We start from the raw sequence: 19,027 nt of genomic DNA, 5'->3' as shown, positions 1-19,027 counted from the left end.
ATTCACATTTTATGTAAGAGAGGGTTCCCTTGTTAAGATACAACTGTGCTGGAACTTTTGCCTTATATTCAATGCCTGAGGGCTATCTTTTTCCGATAATCAGGGTACTGTTTTATCTACTATATCAGTAATGAAGCATATTCAAGAGGTGCATGGGGTGATTTAGGCATTCAAAGAATTAACTCACTATGTTAGGCCCCTATCTTATGTTAGCATTATTGAAAACATGCAAGCACTGGCACTTTTACATTACATATAAAACAACAAATCTTGTCACTTAGAGGAAAAAACAAATGACCATTCTCCCCCAAAAAGAATGTACATTTTAATAAGATGAATCCCAAGTTGATTAAAAGCATAGCTTCTGAAATGGGACCTCATTAAACTAAAGAGCTGCACAGCAAAAGAAACTATCAACAGAGTAAATAGGCAACCTACAGAATGGGAGAAAATTTTTGCAAACTATGCATCTCACAATGGTCTAATATTCAGAATCTTTGAGGAACCTAAACAAATTAACAGGCAACCCAAACAAGACCATTAAAAAGTGGGCAAAATACACGAACAGACACTTTTCAAAAGAAGACATATGTGCCACGAAGAAGCCAACAAGCATATGAAAATGCTCAACATTGCTAATCATTAGAGAAATGCAAATCAAAACCACAATGAGATACCACTTCACACCAGTCAGAATGGCTATCATTAAAAAGTTAAAAAATAACAGATGCTGGCAAGGCTGTAGAGAAAAGGGAATGCTTATACATTGCTGGTAGGAATGCAAATTAGTTCAGCCATTGTGAAATGCAGCTTGGCTATTTCTCAAAGAACTCAAAGCAGAATTACTACTCGACCCAGCAATCCCATTATTGGGCATGTACCCAAAGGAATATAAATTGTTGTACCATGAAGACACATGCACACATGTTAATCACATCACTATTCATAATAGCAAAGACATGAAATCAACCTAAATACCCATCAGTGGCAGACTGGATAAAGAAAATGTACATATACACCATGGAATACTATGCAGCCATAAAAAGCTGAGATCATCTCCTTTGCAGCAACACAGATGGAGCTGGAGGCTGTTATCCTAAGTGAACTAACAGAGGAACAGAAAACCAAATACCACATGTTCTCACTTATAAGTGGGAGTAAATATTGAGTACATATAGACACAAAGATGGGAATAAGAGACACTGGGGCCTACTTGAGGGTACAGGGAAAGAGGAGGGTGAAGACTGAAAAATTACCTATTGGATATTATGTGTATTACCTGGGTGGTGAAATAATCTGTACATCAAACCCCTATAAGGTGACATGCAATTTATCTACACAATAAACATGCACATGTACCCCTCAACCTAAAATAAATGTAAAAAGAAAGAAGTTAAATTTTTTAAAAAAGTAATTAAAAAAAAGAGTATTAAAACTGAAAAAAACAAGCATAGCTTCTAGATAAATTCTGTGTCCCATGAAAAAGTAGAATTTATACATTGAATATTTTTTATTAAAGGAGTCAAGATTAATCATAACCTTAAACAATATTCCTCGGCTGGGCATGGTGGCTCACGCCTGTAATCCTAGCACTTTGGGAGGCCGAAGCAGGTGGATCGCCTGACCTCAGGAGTTCAAGACCAGTCTGGGCAATGTGGTGAAACCCCATCTCTACTGAAAATACAAAAGTTAGCCAGGCATGGTGGCACATGCCTGTAGTCCCAGCTACTCAGGGGCTAAGGAAGGAGCATCGCTTGAATCTTATAGGCAGAGGCTGCCATGAGCCAAGATCGTGCCACTGCACTACAGGCTGGGTGACAGAGTGAGACCCTGTCTCAGAAAAAAAAAAAAAATTCTGCCAACACAAGGATTGCATGCTAAATGAGAAAGAATAGAAAAGAGCTGGCTAGATACTGCTATCCTACAAACTATCCCACAAAGTAATACAAATGAGTGTCTTTTCTTTATACTACAAGGAAAATCCCTTTGCATATTAACTGATCAAGTTCAGGAACTAGAACTGCATTACATTAGAGTGACACCCTGTAGCTACTGAGCCCCTAATAATGTATTAGACACTAGTCTAGAGACATCATATACGCTACTTGCTTAAACTTTGACAAGCGCTTAAAATGTGAAGAATTCCTCTAAGACTGTCATTCATTTGACTTTAGACTTGTAAAACTTTAGAAAAAAGGAGACTTCTCTTCCTCACTGGCCCAAGAGGGATCCTCTACTCCCAGTTCTTAAGCTGCTCCCTAATATCCCAGTCACTCACATAACATTTTACAGAGCATTTTCTGTATGCAGGTGTGTGCCTATTGCTTCTAGTTAAGAAAATTCCTGAGGGCCTGTAATCTAAAAACAATAATTAAAAGAATCAGATCATAAAAACCTCTGTTAGGTATGATTCAAAGGGAAAAAATGAGCTGCAGTGAAAGCCAATTTGAACTAGAAAGACTCGCATTCTTAAGTAACCAGACATGTGTAGCCACTTATGTAGCTGTCTGATTACATGTTTTTAAACATCTGTCAGCACAACCAGACCTCTGCATGCACACTCATGAGCACTGTGGATGTTTGTTCGACTGTGCAGAAGTCTCAGAATCGGAGAGAAATGAACAGATTTCACAGGGAGAACACAAGTCATTATTGCTTCACTTAAGGCAGGCTTGGGAAGTGGCTCCCAAGGCTGTGACTCATTTACTTGGCTATCAATATCTTAAGGACAAAATTGGAACGAGCAATAAAACCTACAGAGCCCTGGAGAAAGAGAGACATCAGAGGTACCAAGAAGCAGGAGAAACTGGAGAGCTATAGCTTAACTTGTGGCTTCAGAGCTGAAAGCTGAGCCGAACTTCCCCCTTCTTGATAAAAAAAATGCAGTGACATTTTCCCACCATTAAAGCGTTTCAATCTCCAAAGTACAAATATAGTTCCTTTCAAACCTGCAGCATTTGTCCTTCCTCTGAAGACATCGTCATATGCTTTCCACTGTGGCTTCACCTGGTAGGCATGGATGAACACCACGAACACCACCACAAGGCACACCAAAGGAACAAGAGCTGCAGTGAACAAAGCAGCATAGACGTTTGGAATAAAACACCTGGAAGAGAAATGAGAAGAGGTAACTCAGACAGTTTCAGTGCAGATATTTCTAAATTCAGAATGTATCACATCACTACTTTATGCTAGCTCTTTGTATCTGGATGCTGGCAACATCAGATTTTTGGTTTGCCAAACTTAAATTTTGTTTGAGTACAACATCCGATTAAATCTAACCCACTGCTTCACACAGTAGGTTCCCCGGAACATTCGCCTCGTGTAAAGTTCAGAAAGCTGCAAAAAAAGGTTATGGCCAAATAAATTTGAGAGATGCACACTACATACATCTCACAGAAGTTAAGGGTACATATCTGTTCATTTTTAAAAAGCCACAGAAAGTCATGGAGTCAAGAGATCTGGGCTCTGAAATCAGGCTATTGAATCCAGCACCACATCTTAAAAAAAAAAAGTCATTTTAGATACATTTTTTAACTTCTCTGAACACTCATCTTTAAAATAAAGATTACAGGTGGGGTGCAGTGGCTCATCCTTGTAATCACAGCACTTTGGGAGGCTGAGGCTGGCAGATCCCCTGAGATCAAGAGTTTGAGACTAGCCTGGCCAACATGGTGAAACCCTGTCTCTACTAACAATACAAAAAAATTAGCTGGGCGTGGTGGCAGGTGCCTGTAGTCCCAGCTACTTGGGAGGTTGAGGAAGGAGAATTGCTTGAACCTGGGAGGCGGAGGTGAGGTTGCAGTGATCCAAGATCATGCCACTGCACTCCAGCCTGGGTGACAGAGTGAGACTCCATCTAAAAAAATAATAATAAAATATAAATAAATAAATAAATAAATAAATAAAATAAGGATTATAATAGTATCCACAACAAAAGTTAGTTGTCAAGATTAACTGAAATAATTCACATAAAGCATTTAGTAAATTTGGTTTAACCCATCATTTCTAGACTTCAACGAAAATTAAACCCTTCTCCTTTTTCACACACACATACACACACAGATACACAGACATATGGTCATGCTACAGGACTAATGTGCCCTGGAACACACTTTGGGAATCACTGATCTAGTCATGCCCAGCTTATGTTTCAAATTAGTTGGTGGATTCCAGGGAGAGTTCCAGGTTCCTTTCTACTTCCTTCCTCTATTTAACCTCAAAAGAAGAATGCCATCAGGATTTATGGCCATGGGGCTGATGACAAAGTCACTGTGTCCTGTCAATGACTGATCATGTCAGAGGGACTTCTCTTGACCTCTTTGGCCCCTCATGGTAAAAGGTCACAGAGGCCATTGCTGCTCCTGCATAGGAGGAGGCCAAGCCACCTGCTCTCTTCCCTCTAGCCCCTCTCCCTTCTCTCCCTTTCTGCTCTTTCCTTCCTTCCCTCTCTCTCCATTTGGAGTTTTCTTCCTGGGAGGAGTTTTCTTTCTAACAGAGGAAATAAAGGATGAAGGATCATGTCACAATTAGGGAGCTAATAACAAAGCATGGGTTTGCCTTGCTTTTCCAGCCCCAGCATCCCTTGGGAACCATGAGAGAGAAGGTATTGTTTAAAGGCAAATCTGAGGATTCCCAGGGCTCCACTCTTGTCATCTCCACAATCTTGTTTTTTGAGTGACTGACAGTTTTCTTATTCCTAAACTATACATTTCCCCAAGAGCCATGTATTCTCTCTTGAAAATGAAGATAATTTATCCATTTAGAAGCTACACTGCACAATTATATTTATTATTACCAGAGTTTAGATAGGACAACGGGGTCCAAGGCAAACTTAGATTATTTATTTATTTATTTTGGTAACACTGAAATTATCAGCAAAATGTTTTTAGAGATATAACTAGAAATTTTTACTTATGGAACATAACATCCACTTGTGCTTTGCATAAAATCTTGCATGAAAATCTCAAAATGGAGGAATGTTAAACAGGTTCTCAATATCTAAAACTGCTTCTGAAGTATTCTTTTTTTTTTTTTTTTACCTGAGTAAGATCTTTATTGTTGATTTGTGAGATTTTGGTACACCCATCACCCGAGCAGTATACACTGAACCCAATTTGTAGCCTTTTGTTGCTCACCCCCCTACCCCTCTTTCCCCCATGTCCCCAAAGTCCATTGTATCTTTCTTATGCCTTTGCATTCTCATAGCTTAGCTCCCACTTATGACTGAGAACATGCTATGTTTGGTTTTCCATTCCTGAGTTACTTCACTTAGTCTCCAGTTCCATTCAGGTTGCTGTGAATGCCATTAATTTGTTCCTTTTTATGGCTGAGTAGTATTCCATCATGTATATATATACATACCTACCACAATTTCTTTTTTTTTATTTTTATTTTTAAAATTTATTTATTATTATTATACTTTAAGTTGTAGGGTACATGTGCATAACGTGCAGGTTTGTTACATATGTATACTTGTGCCATGTTGGTGTGCTGCACCCATCAACTCGTCATTATTCTTATAAGGGATATACCTCCAAGTTACAAGACCATACTTTTAATTACAAGAAACTTTACTAGTAAGAAGTGTCTCTTTTAAAGTATTTTCCCCACTTTCTCTATTTTTCAAAAATATAATATCTATAAACCTAGATTATAATACAGCCATAAATACTAGACTTTGAAGAAAACTCAAGGGGAAACACACATAGCCTGTTTAGAAGGAATCCGAAATACAAGTAACCAGGGAAACACTCATTCTTCTGCTTTGGGAAAATAGTGCTTTAATGTCTTTTTAAATAATTTCAACTTTTAGTTTAGATTCTGGGAGTCCATGTGTAAGTTTGTTACATGAGTATATTTCATGATGCTAAAGTTTGGGATATGAATGACCCCATCACCCACACAGTGAGCAAAATATCCAAGTTAGTTTTGTAATCCTTGTCCCACTCCATCCCTTCCCCATCTATCAATTTCCAGTGACTGTTGTTGCCATCTTTATGTCCAAGAGTACCCAATGCTTAGCTTCCACTTATAAGTGAAAACACGTGGTATTTGGTTTTTTGGTCCTGTGTTAATTTGTCTAGAATAATGGCCTCCAGCTCCATCCACGCTGTTGCAAAGGACACGATTTCCCGTTTTTTTGTTATAGCTACATAGTATTCTATGGTTTATATGTACCACATTTTCTTTATCCAACCCACCATTGTTGGGCACCTGGATTGATTTCATGTCTTTGCTATTGTGAATAGCGCTATGACGAACATACAAGTACATGTGTCTTTTTTGATAAATGATTTATTTTCATTTGGATACATGTCCAGTAATGGGATTGCTGGGACAAATAGTTACGTTCTAAGTTCTCTGAGAAATCTTCAAACTGCTTTTGATAGGGTCTGAACTAATTTATATTCACACCAATAGTGTACATGCATTCACTTTTCTCCACCACCTTGCCAATATCTCTTGTTTTTTGACTTTTTCATAATGACCATTCTGACAGGTATGAAATGGTGTTTCATTGTGGTTTTGATTTGCATTTCCCTGATGATTGATGATGTTGAGTATTTTATCATATGTTTGTTGGCTGTTTGTAATTCTTTTGAGAAGTATCTGTTCATGTTTTTTGTCTACATTTTAGTGGAGTTGTTTTTTGCTTGTTCAATTGTATAAGTTCCTCATACATTGTGGATATCTGACCTTTGTCAGATGCATGGTTTGTGAATATTTTCTCCCATTTTGTAAGTTGTCTGTTTACTCTGTTGATACTTGTCAATTTTTGTTTTTGTTGCAATTGCTTTTGGGGTCATAGTCATGAAATCTCCATGGACATTGTGCCAGGGCCTATGTCCAGAATGATATTTCCTAGGTTTTCTTTGGGGAGTTTTATAGTTTTAGGTTATACAGTTAAGTCTTTAATCCAACCCGAGTTAATTTTTGTATATGGTGTAAGGAAGGGGTCCAATTTTAATCTTTTCGATATGGCTAGCCAGTTATCCCAGCACCATTTATTGAATAGAGAGTTCTTTCCCTGTCATTTGTTCTTGTCAGCTTTGCAGAAGATCAGATGTTTGTAGGTGTATGGCCTTATTTTTCCGTTTTCTAACTTATTCCATTGGTCTATGTGTCTGTTTTTGTATCAGTACCATGCTGTTTTGGTTACTACAGACTTTTAGTGTAGTTTAAAGCCAGGTAATGTGATGCCTCTAGCTTTGTTCTTCTTGCTTAGGATTTCTTTGGCTATTCAGGCTATTTTTGTGTTTCATATGAATTTCAGACTAGCTTTTTTCTAATTCTATGAAAAATGATGTTGGTAGTTTGATAGGAATAACATTGAATCTGTAGATTGCTTTGGGTAGTATGGCCATTTGAACAATATTGATTCTTGTAATCCATAAGCTGGAATGCTTTTCCATTTGTTTGTGTCATGTATTATTTCTTTTAGCAGTGTTTTGTAGTTCTCCTTGTAGAGATGTTTCATGTCCTTGGCCAGATGTATTCCTAGGTATTTTATTTTTTTGTGTATGTGAGTGCCTCAATTTTATATTAAAAAGAAATATATTATTAAAGGCCTAAGATACTATTTCTTTTTTGTTTGTTTGTTTTTTGAGATGGAGTCTCGCTCTGTCACCCAGGCTGGAGGGCAGTGGTGCAATCTTAGCTCACTGTAAGCTCTGCCTCCCAGGTTCACACCATTCTCCTGCCTCAACTTCCTGAGTAGCTGGGACTACAGGCGCCACCACCATGCCCAGCCTTTTTTTTTTTTTTTTTTTTTTTTTTAAGTAGAGATGGGGTTTCACCATGTTAGCCAGGATGGTCTCGATCTCCTGACCTTGTGATCCACCTGCCTTGGCCTCCCAAGGTGCTGGGATTACAGGCATGAGCCACCGCACCCGGCCACTCAGATACTATTTCTAATTAACATAATCTGCTTAATGTATTTCTCATGTAAACCAGGCATATTTCAAGAGAGATTTCTACACATACTGTGTATCTGCAAAGGGATATAAAAATGATTTCTTGGCTTTTAGAATTTTGATAGCATGAAGCCTGAATCATTAGCTGAACACTCATCTGTATGCAATAAGACCTGATTCTTCCACATGAAGGACACATGATTAAATAAAATGGGCAAACATTAATGGTCTTAATATTGAACATACTCCTGCACTAAAAATAATGGCCATGTTGGTTACTCATTCTTATGTATATTGGCTTCAAAAGGTCACTTATTTTTTTCATGTGAATTATGGAATCCATTGACAGCAAGTAGCCTACAGACGCTTATACAAATTCAGACACTGATGAAGAATCACATATAGGTTTCACTGCCTTATTTGTGTCTTGAAAAATGTCATCACAATTCAATTTGGGATAGCAAAATAGGGAAAATTACTGACTCAATTATTGAGTTGCTCTAGGAATATAAAGATTTCGTACAGAGTGCTGTAAGAACAGACTTTGAAAGGTGACCTCCAGCTGATGACACATTATTTTGATTAAAAAATTAAACAAGCAACGTGAAACTTTGGGAGGTTGGAAGTAACCAGACGTGTCCACTGCTCCACTCAGGAAGAGAAGGGAACTCTCTAAGTGCTAATCTTAATTTCCTTTGTGGCCAGGCGCAGTGGCTCATGCCTGTAATCGCAGCACTTTGGGAGGCCGAGGTGGGTGGATCACCTGAGGTCGGGAGTTCAAGACCAGCCTGACCAACATGGAGAAACCCCTTCTCTACTAAAAATACAAAATTAGCTGGGTGTGGTGGTGCATGCCTGTAATCCTAGCTACTCGGAAGGCTAAGGCAAGAGAATCACTTGAATCTGGGAGGCAGCGGTTGTGGTGAGCTGAGATCATACCATTGCACTCCAGCCTGGGCAACAAGAGCGAGACTCCGTCTCAATAAATAAATAAATAAATAAATAAATAAATAAATAAATAAAGTCTCCTTTGCAGTTCTCCCTGCTTATAGGATGACTTGACATTGATGGCTCATCCTTTCAGAAAAGGGGCAGGAAAATGACCCAATCCTGAAGCCATCCCCTTTTCTCATTTTATTCAGAGCTCCACAAGTCATGACTTCTCAGAAGTACTAGGCCCCTGAGAGTACCTATTCCATGTTCATCCTCCACTTGGTCAATGTCGGACCAGAATGTTAAGGAGGAGGGCTTGCTCCCACAGCATGCCTGTTCTTGTTGGCAGCTCCTCTTGCCTTCTTCTCTACTTAGAGCATTGCAGAACCGCAGGGCCAATCCCCTTGCTCACTGCTGTCCAGCTGGGACTCCCTCCCAGTCTCCTTCAAACAAAAACTGCCTGCCTTGTGTGCTACCTCCTAGGGATCAGGGAGTCAGACAGTGTTATGAAACACTTAACATTCGCAAAGGAGGCAGGGATACCAGGGTAATCCATGGTGCAGATAACAAATAGGCTCCCACTCCCTGATGGCCCATGGAGAGGAGCTGGGACCAGCTATGATTCCACATCCCCAAATCATGTCTCATATACTTAACACCTTCTTGTTTTAAATTATCTTTTGACTCTTCTTTTAAAGCTCATAGGCATTATTCTGATTTTCTGAGCAATATTGTCTGAATAAAATTTCTATTGGCGTACAATAAAATTTCTCCCAAATACTTAAAAATGTTCAAGATAAATGAACTATATTCTACCCTTAAAAGAAAAAAAAAGTAGCCTTGCCAACCAGAATTTCCTCCAGTTCACCCAAATTAGAGGTACAGTATATTCAGGTAGTTAGTTTGAGGATTAGAGCACATGAAAGTGATAAGGGGTGTTAGGAAACTGTGAATATCATGTTAGAATAGCTTCTGAAATAAGGCTGGGAATGAATTATTAGAAAAACTGAAAGTAACATAAGAAATCAGCAGACAGAAGGCAATGTCTGCACCAGGGCTGTGGAAGTAGCTGATTAACATGCAGCTATTGCTTCAAGAACACATCTGGCAGATATGAGAAGAGAAAATGAGACAAAGGCCATGTAGATTTGCTTCCTTAAAAAAGGTGAGGAGAATGTGTTCTCTGTAATTACAGCTCAACCACCTTCAAAGAACTTCAGGAATCTTTCTCACTTTGGGTGTCAAATAGTCTTTTGGGGTCTTACAACCACATAACTATTACTGTTCCTTTTTAAACTTTCATGGATAGATTTTCTTGTTAGAACCTACAGACAATTCTAATTCACTTCAAAGTCTTGTCAGGACTTCATCTTTTTCTCTATATTTAGCCAGATGAAACAAGTAGATGCTGTTTCATTACCTTCAGTTTTTCCTCTTCTGAGTCTACCCTCGGAGTATTCATAATGCTTTTACTCACTTTCTAAGTTAGTAAGATTATTATCTCTCCTCGGTAATGCTTTATACTTACTGAAACATTTTCACTCGCGTTACCCAACTTGATTTAAAAAAAAAATTCATGTGGGCGGCATGGAGTATTTCAATTTCTTTATTCCTGTCTGAAATCTTTGTAAGAAGGAACTCAGAGGCAGAGGGGTCTAGGAGAGACATGAACTCCACTTACAACCACCGAAAATACTGGAATGGATGCTGGGAACTCCCTGTGCATGAGACTGTGATTTGAGTCCATTTAAATTATATTTTAAAGAAAAAGTTGACCCTGGCAAACTGGAAAATCTGAAGAAATCCAGGCAGCTGGACAGCCAGGTTATATCTGGGTTACATAGGTAATGAAAAGGACTCAGGTAATGAAAGGACAATAAATGTGTTCAAGGTCTTCTTTGTGAGTACTTCTAAGACAAGGATAATAGTCATGATTCCCAGGCTCAGGTACCAGCCTCCCTCAGAGGTCTCCTGAGTATTTCTTCAATGATAGCCTCTACATTAAAAGACTCATTTGTCACTTCAACTACCTTTTTCTTCTCTACGTGGAAATTTATAGTGATGACCTACTTTATCTGGGGAGTACATGGGATGGTCTAGCAATCAAGAATTGTTCACCATTTATCACAAACTGGTTTCTAATTTGTATAGAGAGTACAGTATATCAGCTTATTGGTTTTATCAGTTGAAGAATACAGATGTTATTCTATAGATGCTTATCCTTTGTAAAGTCTAAGACACTATTTATGATTTCAATATTCCTTTCCTTGTATACTCAATTTACATTCTTTCCAAAGATAATGTTCTTATTTGACATACATTTTTATTCACCTGCAAATTTATGCATGCATGCATTGTGTGTGTATGTATGTATTTCCTGGTCAATCCAAATGGGCTGGAGAGACTTAGAGAAACACTTTAAGTGCATTATTTTTTTTTAAAAGGAATAAATTTATGAAAACATAAAAGAAAAGGAGAAATACAGTTTGGGTTTAAACAACTGTAAGGTAGGAAAACATTCCTCTTTCTGTCTTTCTGTTGTGGAGCATATAGCAGTTGTTTTCATATCCAGGGGAATCAACTAAATTCTAAAATGCATTTTTGTTTAAGTTTATACTTTGAATAACATTAAGCTTAAACTGCAGATAATCTCTACAAAGTGAAATGGAACATTAAGAAAGCATATGCACTTAGAGAGGGAGAGGGGAACAGGTTTTCCTAAACTGAACTGGCTGGATAATTAAGACTAATTAAATATTACTGCTGCCACTACTACTACTGCTAGCAATCCTTTACCGTGTGCAGGGTATGAAACCCAATCCTCACATGCATTATCCCACTGAAACATAACAAGAAACCATTATTGTTATGTATATATGGGGAAAATAACGCCTAAATTATAAAACGTCAAATTGCTAGGACCATAAACAGGCTCACTGCACTTCACTGTACCTCTACAATTTGAAAATTATTTCCACAATTCCAGTATAGACATATTCAAGTTAGTGGTAAATATGCCAGTGTTCTTTTGAGGACAGGGACTGTAACATTTTCTTTATATTTCTCCCAGAGCTTTGCACAATCAGATCCTTAAGAAATGTTTATTGATTTAACTGGTTCTTAGCAGTCTTTGAAAACCTCTCACTTAAAAATATGGCATAGAAAATCCTGTATTTCAAGTGTCCTCAGCTCAGTCATAATCCAATCAACATTTAAATATCAATCACATACCAGCTACAGTGCTGGGCATGGAAGGGCATATAAAGATGCCTAAGGCATCGTCCCTCCTGTCAGGGAGAATATATTTACAACAATGCACAACACTTCTGAATCTAGTCTTCTACTGGAAGTTGTGTTGTTCTTCCATCAGCATCACCACCATCAGCTCCCCCATGGAGCTCCTGAATCTCATCTGCAGTTTCACAAGTTCCCCAGGTGTTTCCTATGTGTATTAATCCTGTTTAGAAAAAAAAGTGCACTTCACTGCCGGCCTCATTTAATTTTACATAAACATGTTCTTTGAGGCTGAAGCAAATTTGACTGATTTTCAATGTGAAAAGAAAACATGAAAACTGTTTTTGGAGTTATTTCTAAACAGAACTAACATCAGAATCGTCTGAATCATCAGAATCTTCTATTTTGGAAAAATCTGACTCATCAAATGAATCTTCCGCCAACAACTGTTCCAAAATGATGTTAACATCATGCGTAGGAATGCTACATTTTCTAGGATTTGACAACTTAAACGATAGGGAATTACTATATATTGTAAATGAAAATACCACTACTAAACATAGAATGCTATAAATAGAATTATGTCTTTTGTTTCTAAAATCCATATACTAGACAGACATGAAAATAATAAAAGCGAGATATTTTGTGGCAAAGTTATCTTGGGGTAAACGCTGTAGCCACAAGCGCTGCTGCCGGGCATTCTTGGAGCAAACAGGAAAACAGTTTAAAGTTTGAGAAAAACAGTTGGTGCAGTGGCTCATGCCTGTAATCTCAGCACTTTGGGAGGCCGAGGTGGGCAGATTGTTTGAGCTCAGGAGTTCAAAACCAGCCTGAGCAACATGGAGAAACCCCATCTCTACAAAATACAAAAATTAGCCGGGTGCGGTGGCATCATGCCTGTGGTCCCAGTTTCTTGGAGGGTGAAGTGGGAGGATTGCTTGAGCCCAGGAGGTGGAGGTTGCAGTGAGCCAAGATAGTGCCACTGCACTCCAGCCTGGGTAACAGAGTGAAACTCTGTCTCAAAAAAAAAAAAAAAAAAAAAGTTTGAGAAACACTCTTCTAGCACACTCTTTAGACATAAAGTAGCTTAGTCTAATTAACTAGCTAATCTTTACATCTCTTTGGTAGGGAGCCAAGGGGCTATGGAACTCCAAAAAGAAGCAGACAGAGGTTTCACAGCACAAGGTGGTCACAACAGCCTGAAGAACCAGCGAGAAAGAAAAACAGCTGAAAGCAAAAGGGATAGAAAAGCAGAGATCTGTGATACTTAGAAGTCTGGGCTCTTCAGTTGCAATGTTCAGAAGCAATCTGAATGTTGCAGAAAAGGAGAGCTAGCATTAAAGTGACAGAGGATACAGCAGATCTGCAGACCGGCCGAACGAGATGGGAAGGAAAGTGCCGGGGTGCAGTGGGTGTAGTAGGATGTTAATATTCAGTTCTGCTGCATCTAAACAGCTGTTGAAGGAGTAACGTTTCTGTGTGAGTGCAACAGACATGTTCCACAGTGACCTGTGCTGCTCAAAGTTTCTGGAAAGGGGGATCCCTGTGCTACGTCCTCCACCCCCACTCCCCCAGCTACAGATGACTAGCTCTGAGATGAACACCTGCCTCAGACAACCATTCTTGCTTGCCCCTGACTTATAATTTGGTGACTCTGCTCTAAAAGCTGAGCTGAGCCAATCTGTCTTTTGCCCTTGATAATCTGACAGGGAGAGTTGCACATTACTGGTGGGCACTAGAGCTGATGTCAGGGCAAATGGCCATATTGGAGCAAATACACAAATCTTCAGAAGAAATTAACAGAGAAAGGGGAAGAGGCAGCAAGAGAGAAGGGGAGAGAAGAAGAGGGTTCCAATGCAAGTAACAACACAGAAGTGAGAGACTCTGTGGTCCCTAAAAGAAGAAGAATGTGGCTCTGGTTTCTGGCATGCTAGTTCTAGGTCTCCGGAGGTCCAACTGTACCTCATTTCCCGCTATTGAATATTCACGTGAATGCCTGTGGTATACTTCTATATCCCCACCTCCCTTCGACTTGAAATAAGTTTTGTGGATTTACATGCAACTACAATGACCATAGTTAAAACATAGCTAGTGAGCAAGTGATAGAGAGAAAAAGGGAGTGAACACACACCTGCTCTTTCAACAACATTGCTCTTAAAGATGCATAGGATCACTACCATGTCTACCTGTTTTAGAGCACACTCCACACCACGGTGAGAGTTGCTAACTCTACGTATTGACAAATGCCTCAAAAAAATGCCAAAGGACCAAGGAACAAGAATTGGGCTCATTTTTAAGTACTTAAAATGTACTCATATGCTTATATTGCTTGAAAAGATACGGAAGGAAAAACGGACCTATTACAGCAATATTATTTCATCTAATTTGAAAGGAACAGATATTTGATTTCATTTAATATTAAACTAAGATTTTGAAGTAGTCAGATACACTGCCTACATTAAAATACTACCTTATATTGTAAATAATTAGCTCTTGGTGAATAAGGAAGAATTGCCCACATCCCTGGCTCATTAAGGAGTTAAATATATTTACATATAATTCCAAGGGCAAATAATGGACTCCAAGTATTAGTAGGTTAAAGACAGTTGATGAAAAACAGTCCAAAAATCAATATACTTTTTTTTTTTTCTTTTTCCAAGAAACTGAAGTCTGAGCAGCCTGTTCCCTAAGTAACTCGACAAAACTGCTGAAATAAATCCACTGGACACTGCTTGCCAACGTCATTCCAGGTAGATTCCAGTGAATCAAGCCCCATCAGCATTTCATCAGAATAAGGTCAGGCTGACTTGTTATTTTTTGTGTGTATGAATGCTCTATGTTCTCTCAGAAAACAAAATTGTTTGGTACTGGAAAATGTCATTGTCCTAGAGTATTCAAGGTGTCCTGTTATTACCTCTTGCTCCAAAAAGAGGGCAAAAGGTACCTGGAAAGAAAAGGCCAGTTACCTAATGATTTTCTAGAAAAGGGAGAGTTTCTTGCCTTTCAGAGCCTGCATTTTGGATGGTTCTATGCCCAAGGGGTGTCACTCTTGGCCACTATTGATGATGCAGATGTCTCACTGGCAAAAGAATCCTCACAGCAATGGTTTGATTCCTCAAAGGGGCAAACATCATTTTGTAGAAGGATAATTCAACTTTTAATTATTCACCACATTTTACAGAACAGTAGCCACATTACATTGACCTGGAAATTAGCCCCGTATGTGGCTTTATGTGATAGTTACAAATGCTCCAAGAAAAAACTTCTAGAGCATTCCATGCAGGGGTGAACATTCAGTCATGCCCATATGTGCCATCTTTAGTCACATTAACATTTGCAGTACATTGCAATAACTGGTGATCCTAAATGATAACTTAAAAATCATTAAGAAATCATCGGTTAAAGTTAGTCATACTCTGTTTAAAATACACTACACATTTCTTTGCACTATTATTAAAATTTTAATCATAAAATTCTGGAAATAGTAAGGTAATTTTCAATTATTAAGAAAACAGTCGCCAGGTGTGGTGGCTCATGCTTGTAACCTCAGCACTTCGGCAGGCTGAGGTTGGGGGATTGCTTGAGGCTAGGAGTTTGAAACCAGCCTTGGCAACATGATGAAACATCATCCCTATTAAAAAAAAAATATATATATACACACACACACACACACACACACACACACACACACATATAAAATTGCCAGGCATGGTGGAGTATGCCTGTAGTTCCAACTACTTGGGAGGCTAAGGCGGGAGGATGGCTGGAGCCTGGGAGACACGCTGCAGTGAGCCATGATCATGCCACCGCACTCCAGCCTGGGCGACAGAGTGTCTCAAAAAACCAACCAAACAAACAAGCAAAAGAACCAAAACTACCGCCCCGCCCCCCAGCAACAAACAAACAAACAACAGGAAAACAGCGACAGTGTGAGTAGATGAGGTTATATGTCCATCATTTTAAGGTTATTATCTTAAGTTGTAGATTAGTTATGTCTCAAATCCAATACTCAGCTCTGTTGCAGAGCCCATTTCAATTCTGGTATCCTAATTTTTTTTTTGAATAAATATGTAAGGACGTTGGTGTTTGCTGTGTAACAGGTTAGTACATAAAAATGTCCTAAGATATCTAAACCCTAAATATGCTCATATTGGATTGTTGCTAGTTAGTCTATGGTGTTACTATTAATTAGTATTTATTTATCATTTTTATGTGTCCTGCAATGTTACAGTTAAAACTGGAAACTTAAGAAATGTAAAAGGCCAATGTGCAAGGGATATTCAATAATGTTAAAAAGAAATATTGGACAAAAAATCTGGAGTAAACTTGAGATAGAGGTCATGAATAAATTTCAGAAGAGGAAAGTAAAACTAAAAGTAAAGGAAATACAAGCTAAAATGTTATCCACTTTATGGGGAATTCCCAATATTGAGGGGGAAATGACACATTTCACTTTCCCTGAAGCTTTCCCAGAAGCTTTGAAGTGGTAAGAATTAGATCATACATATGTAGAGGCAACATTTTAAAAGTCCCAATTTGAACTGCCCTAAGCTAGACAGACAGATGTCAAGAGAGCTCCTTTATGACTTTCGTAAAGAAGCTTCTCAAAAGAAAATGATCTTGCTGTTGAGGGTATAATGTAGGGGGAAGGACAGAGTGAGGAGAAGCCTTTTACTGATGGGTTAGAATAATTCTGCTCACAAAACAATACTGGTAATAATGAAGGCTCCGAGGCCAGATATTTGGAATGATCCCAGGTACACCTCTTATTGACTTTGCAACTATGTAACTTCTCCACATCCTCGGTATGTAGCTTCTCCACACCTCAGTTTTCCAAAAAATAAAATGGGGAAAACAATGGCATCTACCTTACAAGAGTACAGTGAGAACCAAATGATTGAATACATGTAAAGATCTTGGATCAGAGGCTGGCATGCTGTAGGTACTCAATAAAAGATAACTAGGATCACTGTCATCTATTGCTAAGCCCAAATCCTCTTATGTATACAATATACAAGATTTAATTTGCATTAAAAAGGAGAAGATATCAAATAGTAGAGAGGAAAGTGTGAACATTCATCACATTTCTTTATGTGTCAGAGAAAAGTGCTGTGCAGTATGAGTTCAGTGAAAGAAAACAGCCTCTCAGTTGGGGTGGTCAGGGTAGACTGTGGAAGAGGTAGGTGAAACCAGCTCTTTCTCTCCCGAGTTCCTTACCAATCAGCAGGTGTTTAAGGTGACTCAGTCATGCAATTATGATTGTCTGCCTGTGTCCACAGCACATTCGCATGAGGGGAAGCAGGAAAACTTTCCCTTTGCTGCTTTTCCTCATGACTCATGTGTGTTTCTGCAAAATCAGTGTTGAAACTTGGTCCAATTTGAAAAGTCAAGGTAATTATGGGTCATTCAAAAAGAGGCATGTACTACTCAAGGAAGCCCAACATGACACCATCATACCACCAATGGCTGACAAACCAGTCTGGCCAGTGGTGTTAGCAGCAGTAAATTGAGCTGTTGGTGCAGGGGCTTTTCTAGGGATTTAAACTTAGGGTTTCTTATCTTCCATACTCCTGTCCCACTCCCACGAAGCTTCCGAAAAGAGGGCAAAAAGTGCCAAAAAAGAAAAAAAGGTCAATTACCTAATGATTTTATGCAAGAGGGAGGGTTTCTAGCCTTTCAAAGCCTGCATTCTGGATGGGGTGACTGCTGGAGGATCTCAGTGTTGACTGTTGGAATGCAGGCCACTATTAATATCCCTGTCATTCTGAGCTGCCCACTAGAAAGATAACAGCACTTCCTTCTTTAAGAAATAAGTTCCTTCATAGACTCTTAGCACTAGAAGGGATAGGAGAGGTCATGCCACCCTCCCTCCAGCATCATGGGTGAAGAAACCAAGTGCAAGGACTTCTGAGGCTTGCCCAGCACCTGACTGTTTAAACTCCTGGTCAGTGCTGTCATGAGGCTCCGCAGCGTGAGTCAGACTCCATGGAAAAATAACCTAAAATGTTTTCAGGGATCAGATTCTGCTAATAATCTAAACCCTTTGTCAAGCAAATGTCTCAAACGTTTTATTCTTTGCATATGCATTCTCAGGGGTTAGGGAACTATTGAATAAATCAAGTGTTAGTGAACATCACACTAAACATGCTCATTCCTAAGTATAATACTCACTAGTAATACCTGGGCAGCACAGACACACATATTTCTTCCATAAAACAGTTTTCAAAGACATCACACATCAACATTTTTACATAACACAAAAATTCATGTAAAATAATACAACTCATTCCCTTAGAGGGAGAGAGAGCAAAGCTAGGAGGAAAGAGCAATGAACCCAAATCAGCATTCTGCCACTCACAATCCCCTCTCCCACCAAGGCCCTTTCCCCATCCAAAAAAAAAATTGGCTTCAGTTGAAAAATATTTTATCATAAGGAATTTATTTTTGTCAACAGGATGTTCCTGTTATTTTTAAGTCTTGTAGTTTCAACAACAGGATTTCAGGGTAGCGAAATAAAATAGGAACAGCAGAGTAATTTGAATTTCTGAGCATACTCATGCATGTATAAGAAAAGTCCAAATAGTCTAAAACTGGCTTTAAAGAATGTGAGGCTGTCTCCTTACGAACTTTCTAAATTTCTTCTCATTAAAATGATGATCTAATAGACAGTAAATATTTCTGACCGATATTCTAAAGGTTTTAATTGTAGCCAAACTTCTTAATTGTGGAGCTGGGCCAACTAATATCTTCAAACACTTCCCATTATAATGGCACAATAGTTTATTTGTTCTTTTCTTTTTTTTTTTCTTTCTTCAAATAAATGTTGCATGTGCTACAAAATAGAAATAACTTAAAAACACACTGAAAATTCAAGAGTGTGAGGTGCATCTCATCTGGGAAGGTATCAAGTACTTTTAAACAATACAATTTTCCTAAAGGTCAGG

The 19,027-nt window shown here is 38.7% G+C and overlaps 1 protein-coding gene across 1 annotated transcript in view; it reads right to left on the bottom strand.

The window, feature by feature from the left end:
- Nucleotides 1–19,027, bottom strand: part of ADGRV1 (adhesion G protein-coupled receptor V1) — a 596,733-nt gene that overhangs the window by 90,091 nt on the left and 487,615 nt on the right. Inside the window, exon 86 of the mRNA XM_011978020.1 lies at nt 2,949–3,106. Within this exon, the coding sequence (XP_011833410.1) occupies nt 2,949–3,106 (158 nt within the window). The remainder of the gene's footprint in view (nt 1–2,948; nt 3,107–19,027) is intronic.

The sequence above is a fragment of the Mandrillus leucophaeus genome, unplaced genomic scaffold (genome assembly GCF_000951045.1).
Source record: "Mandrillus leucophaeus isolate KB7577 unplaced genomic scaffold, Mleu.le_1.0 Scaffold187, whole genome shotgun sequence".
In the NCBI taxonomy this organism is placed as follows: Eukaryota; Metazoa; Chordata; class Mammalia; order Primates; family Cercopithecidae; genus Mandrillus; species Mandrillus leucophaeus.
The sequence above is the reverse complement of the archived record's forward strand: the minus strand, read 5'-3'. Positions and strand labels throughout refer to the sequence as shown.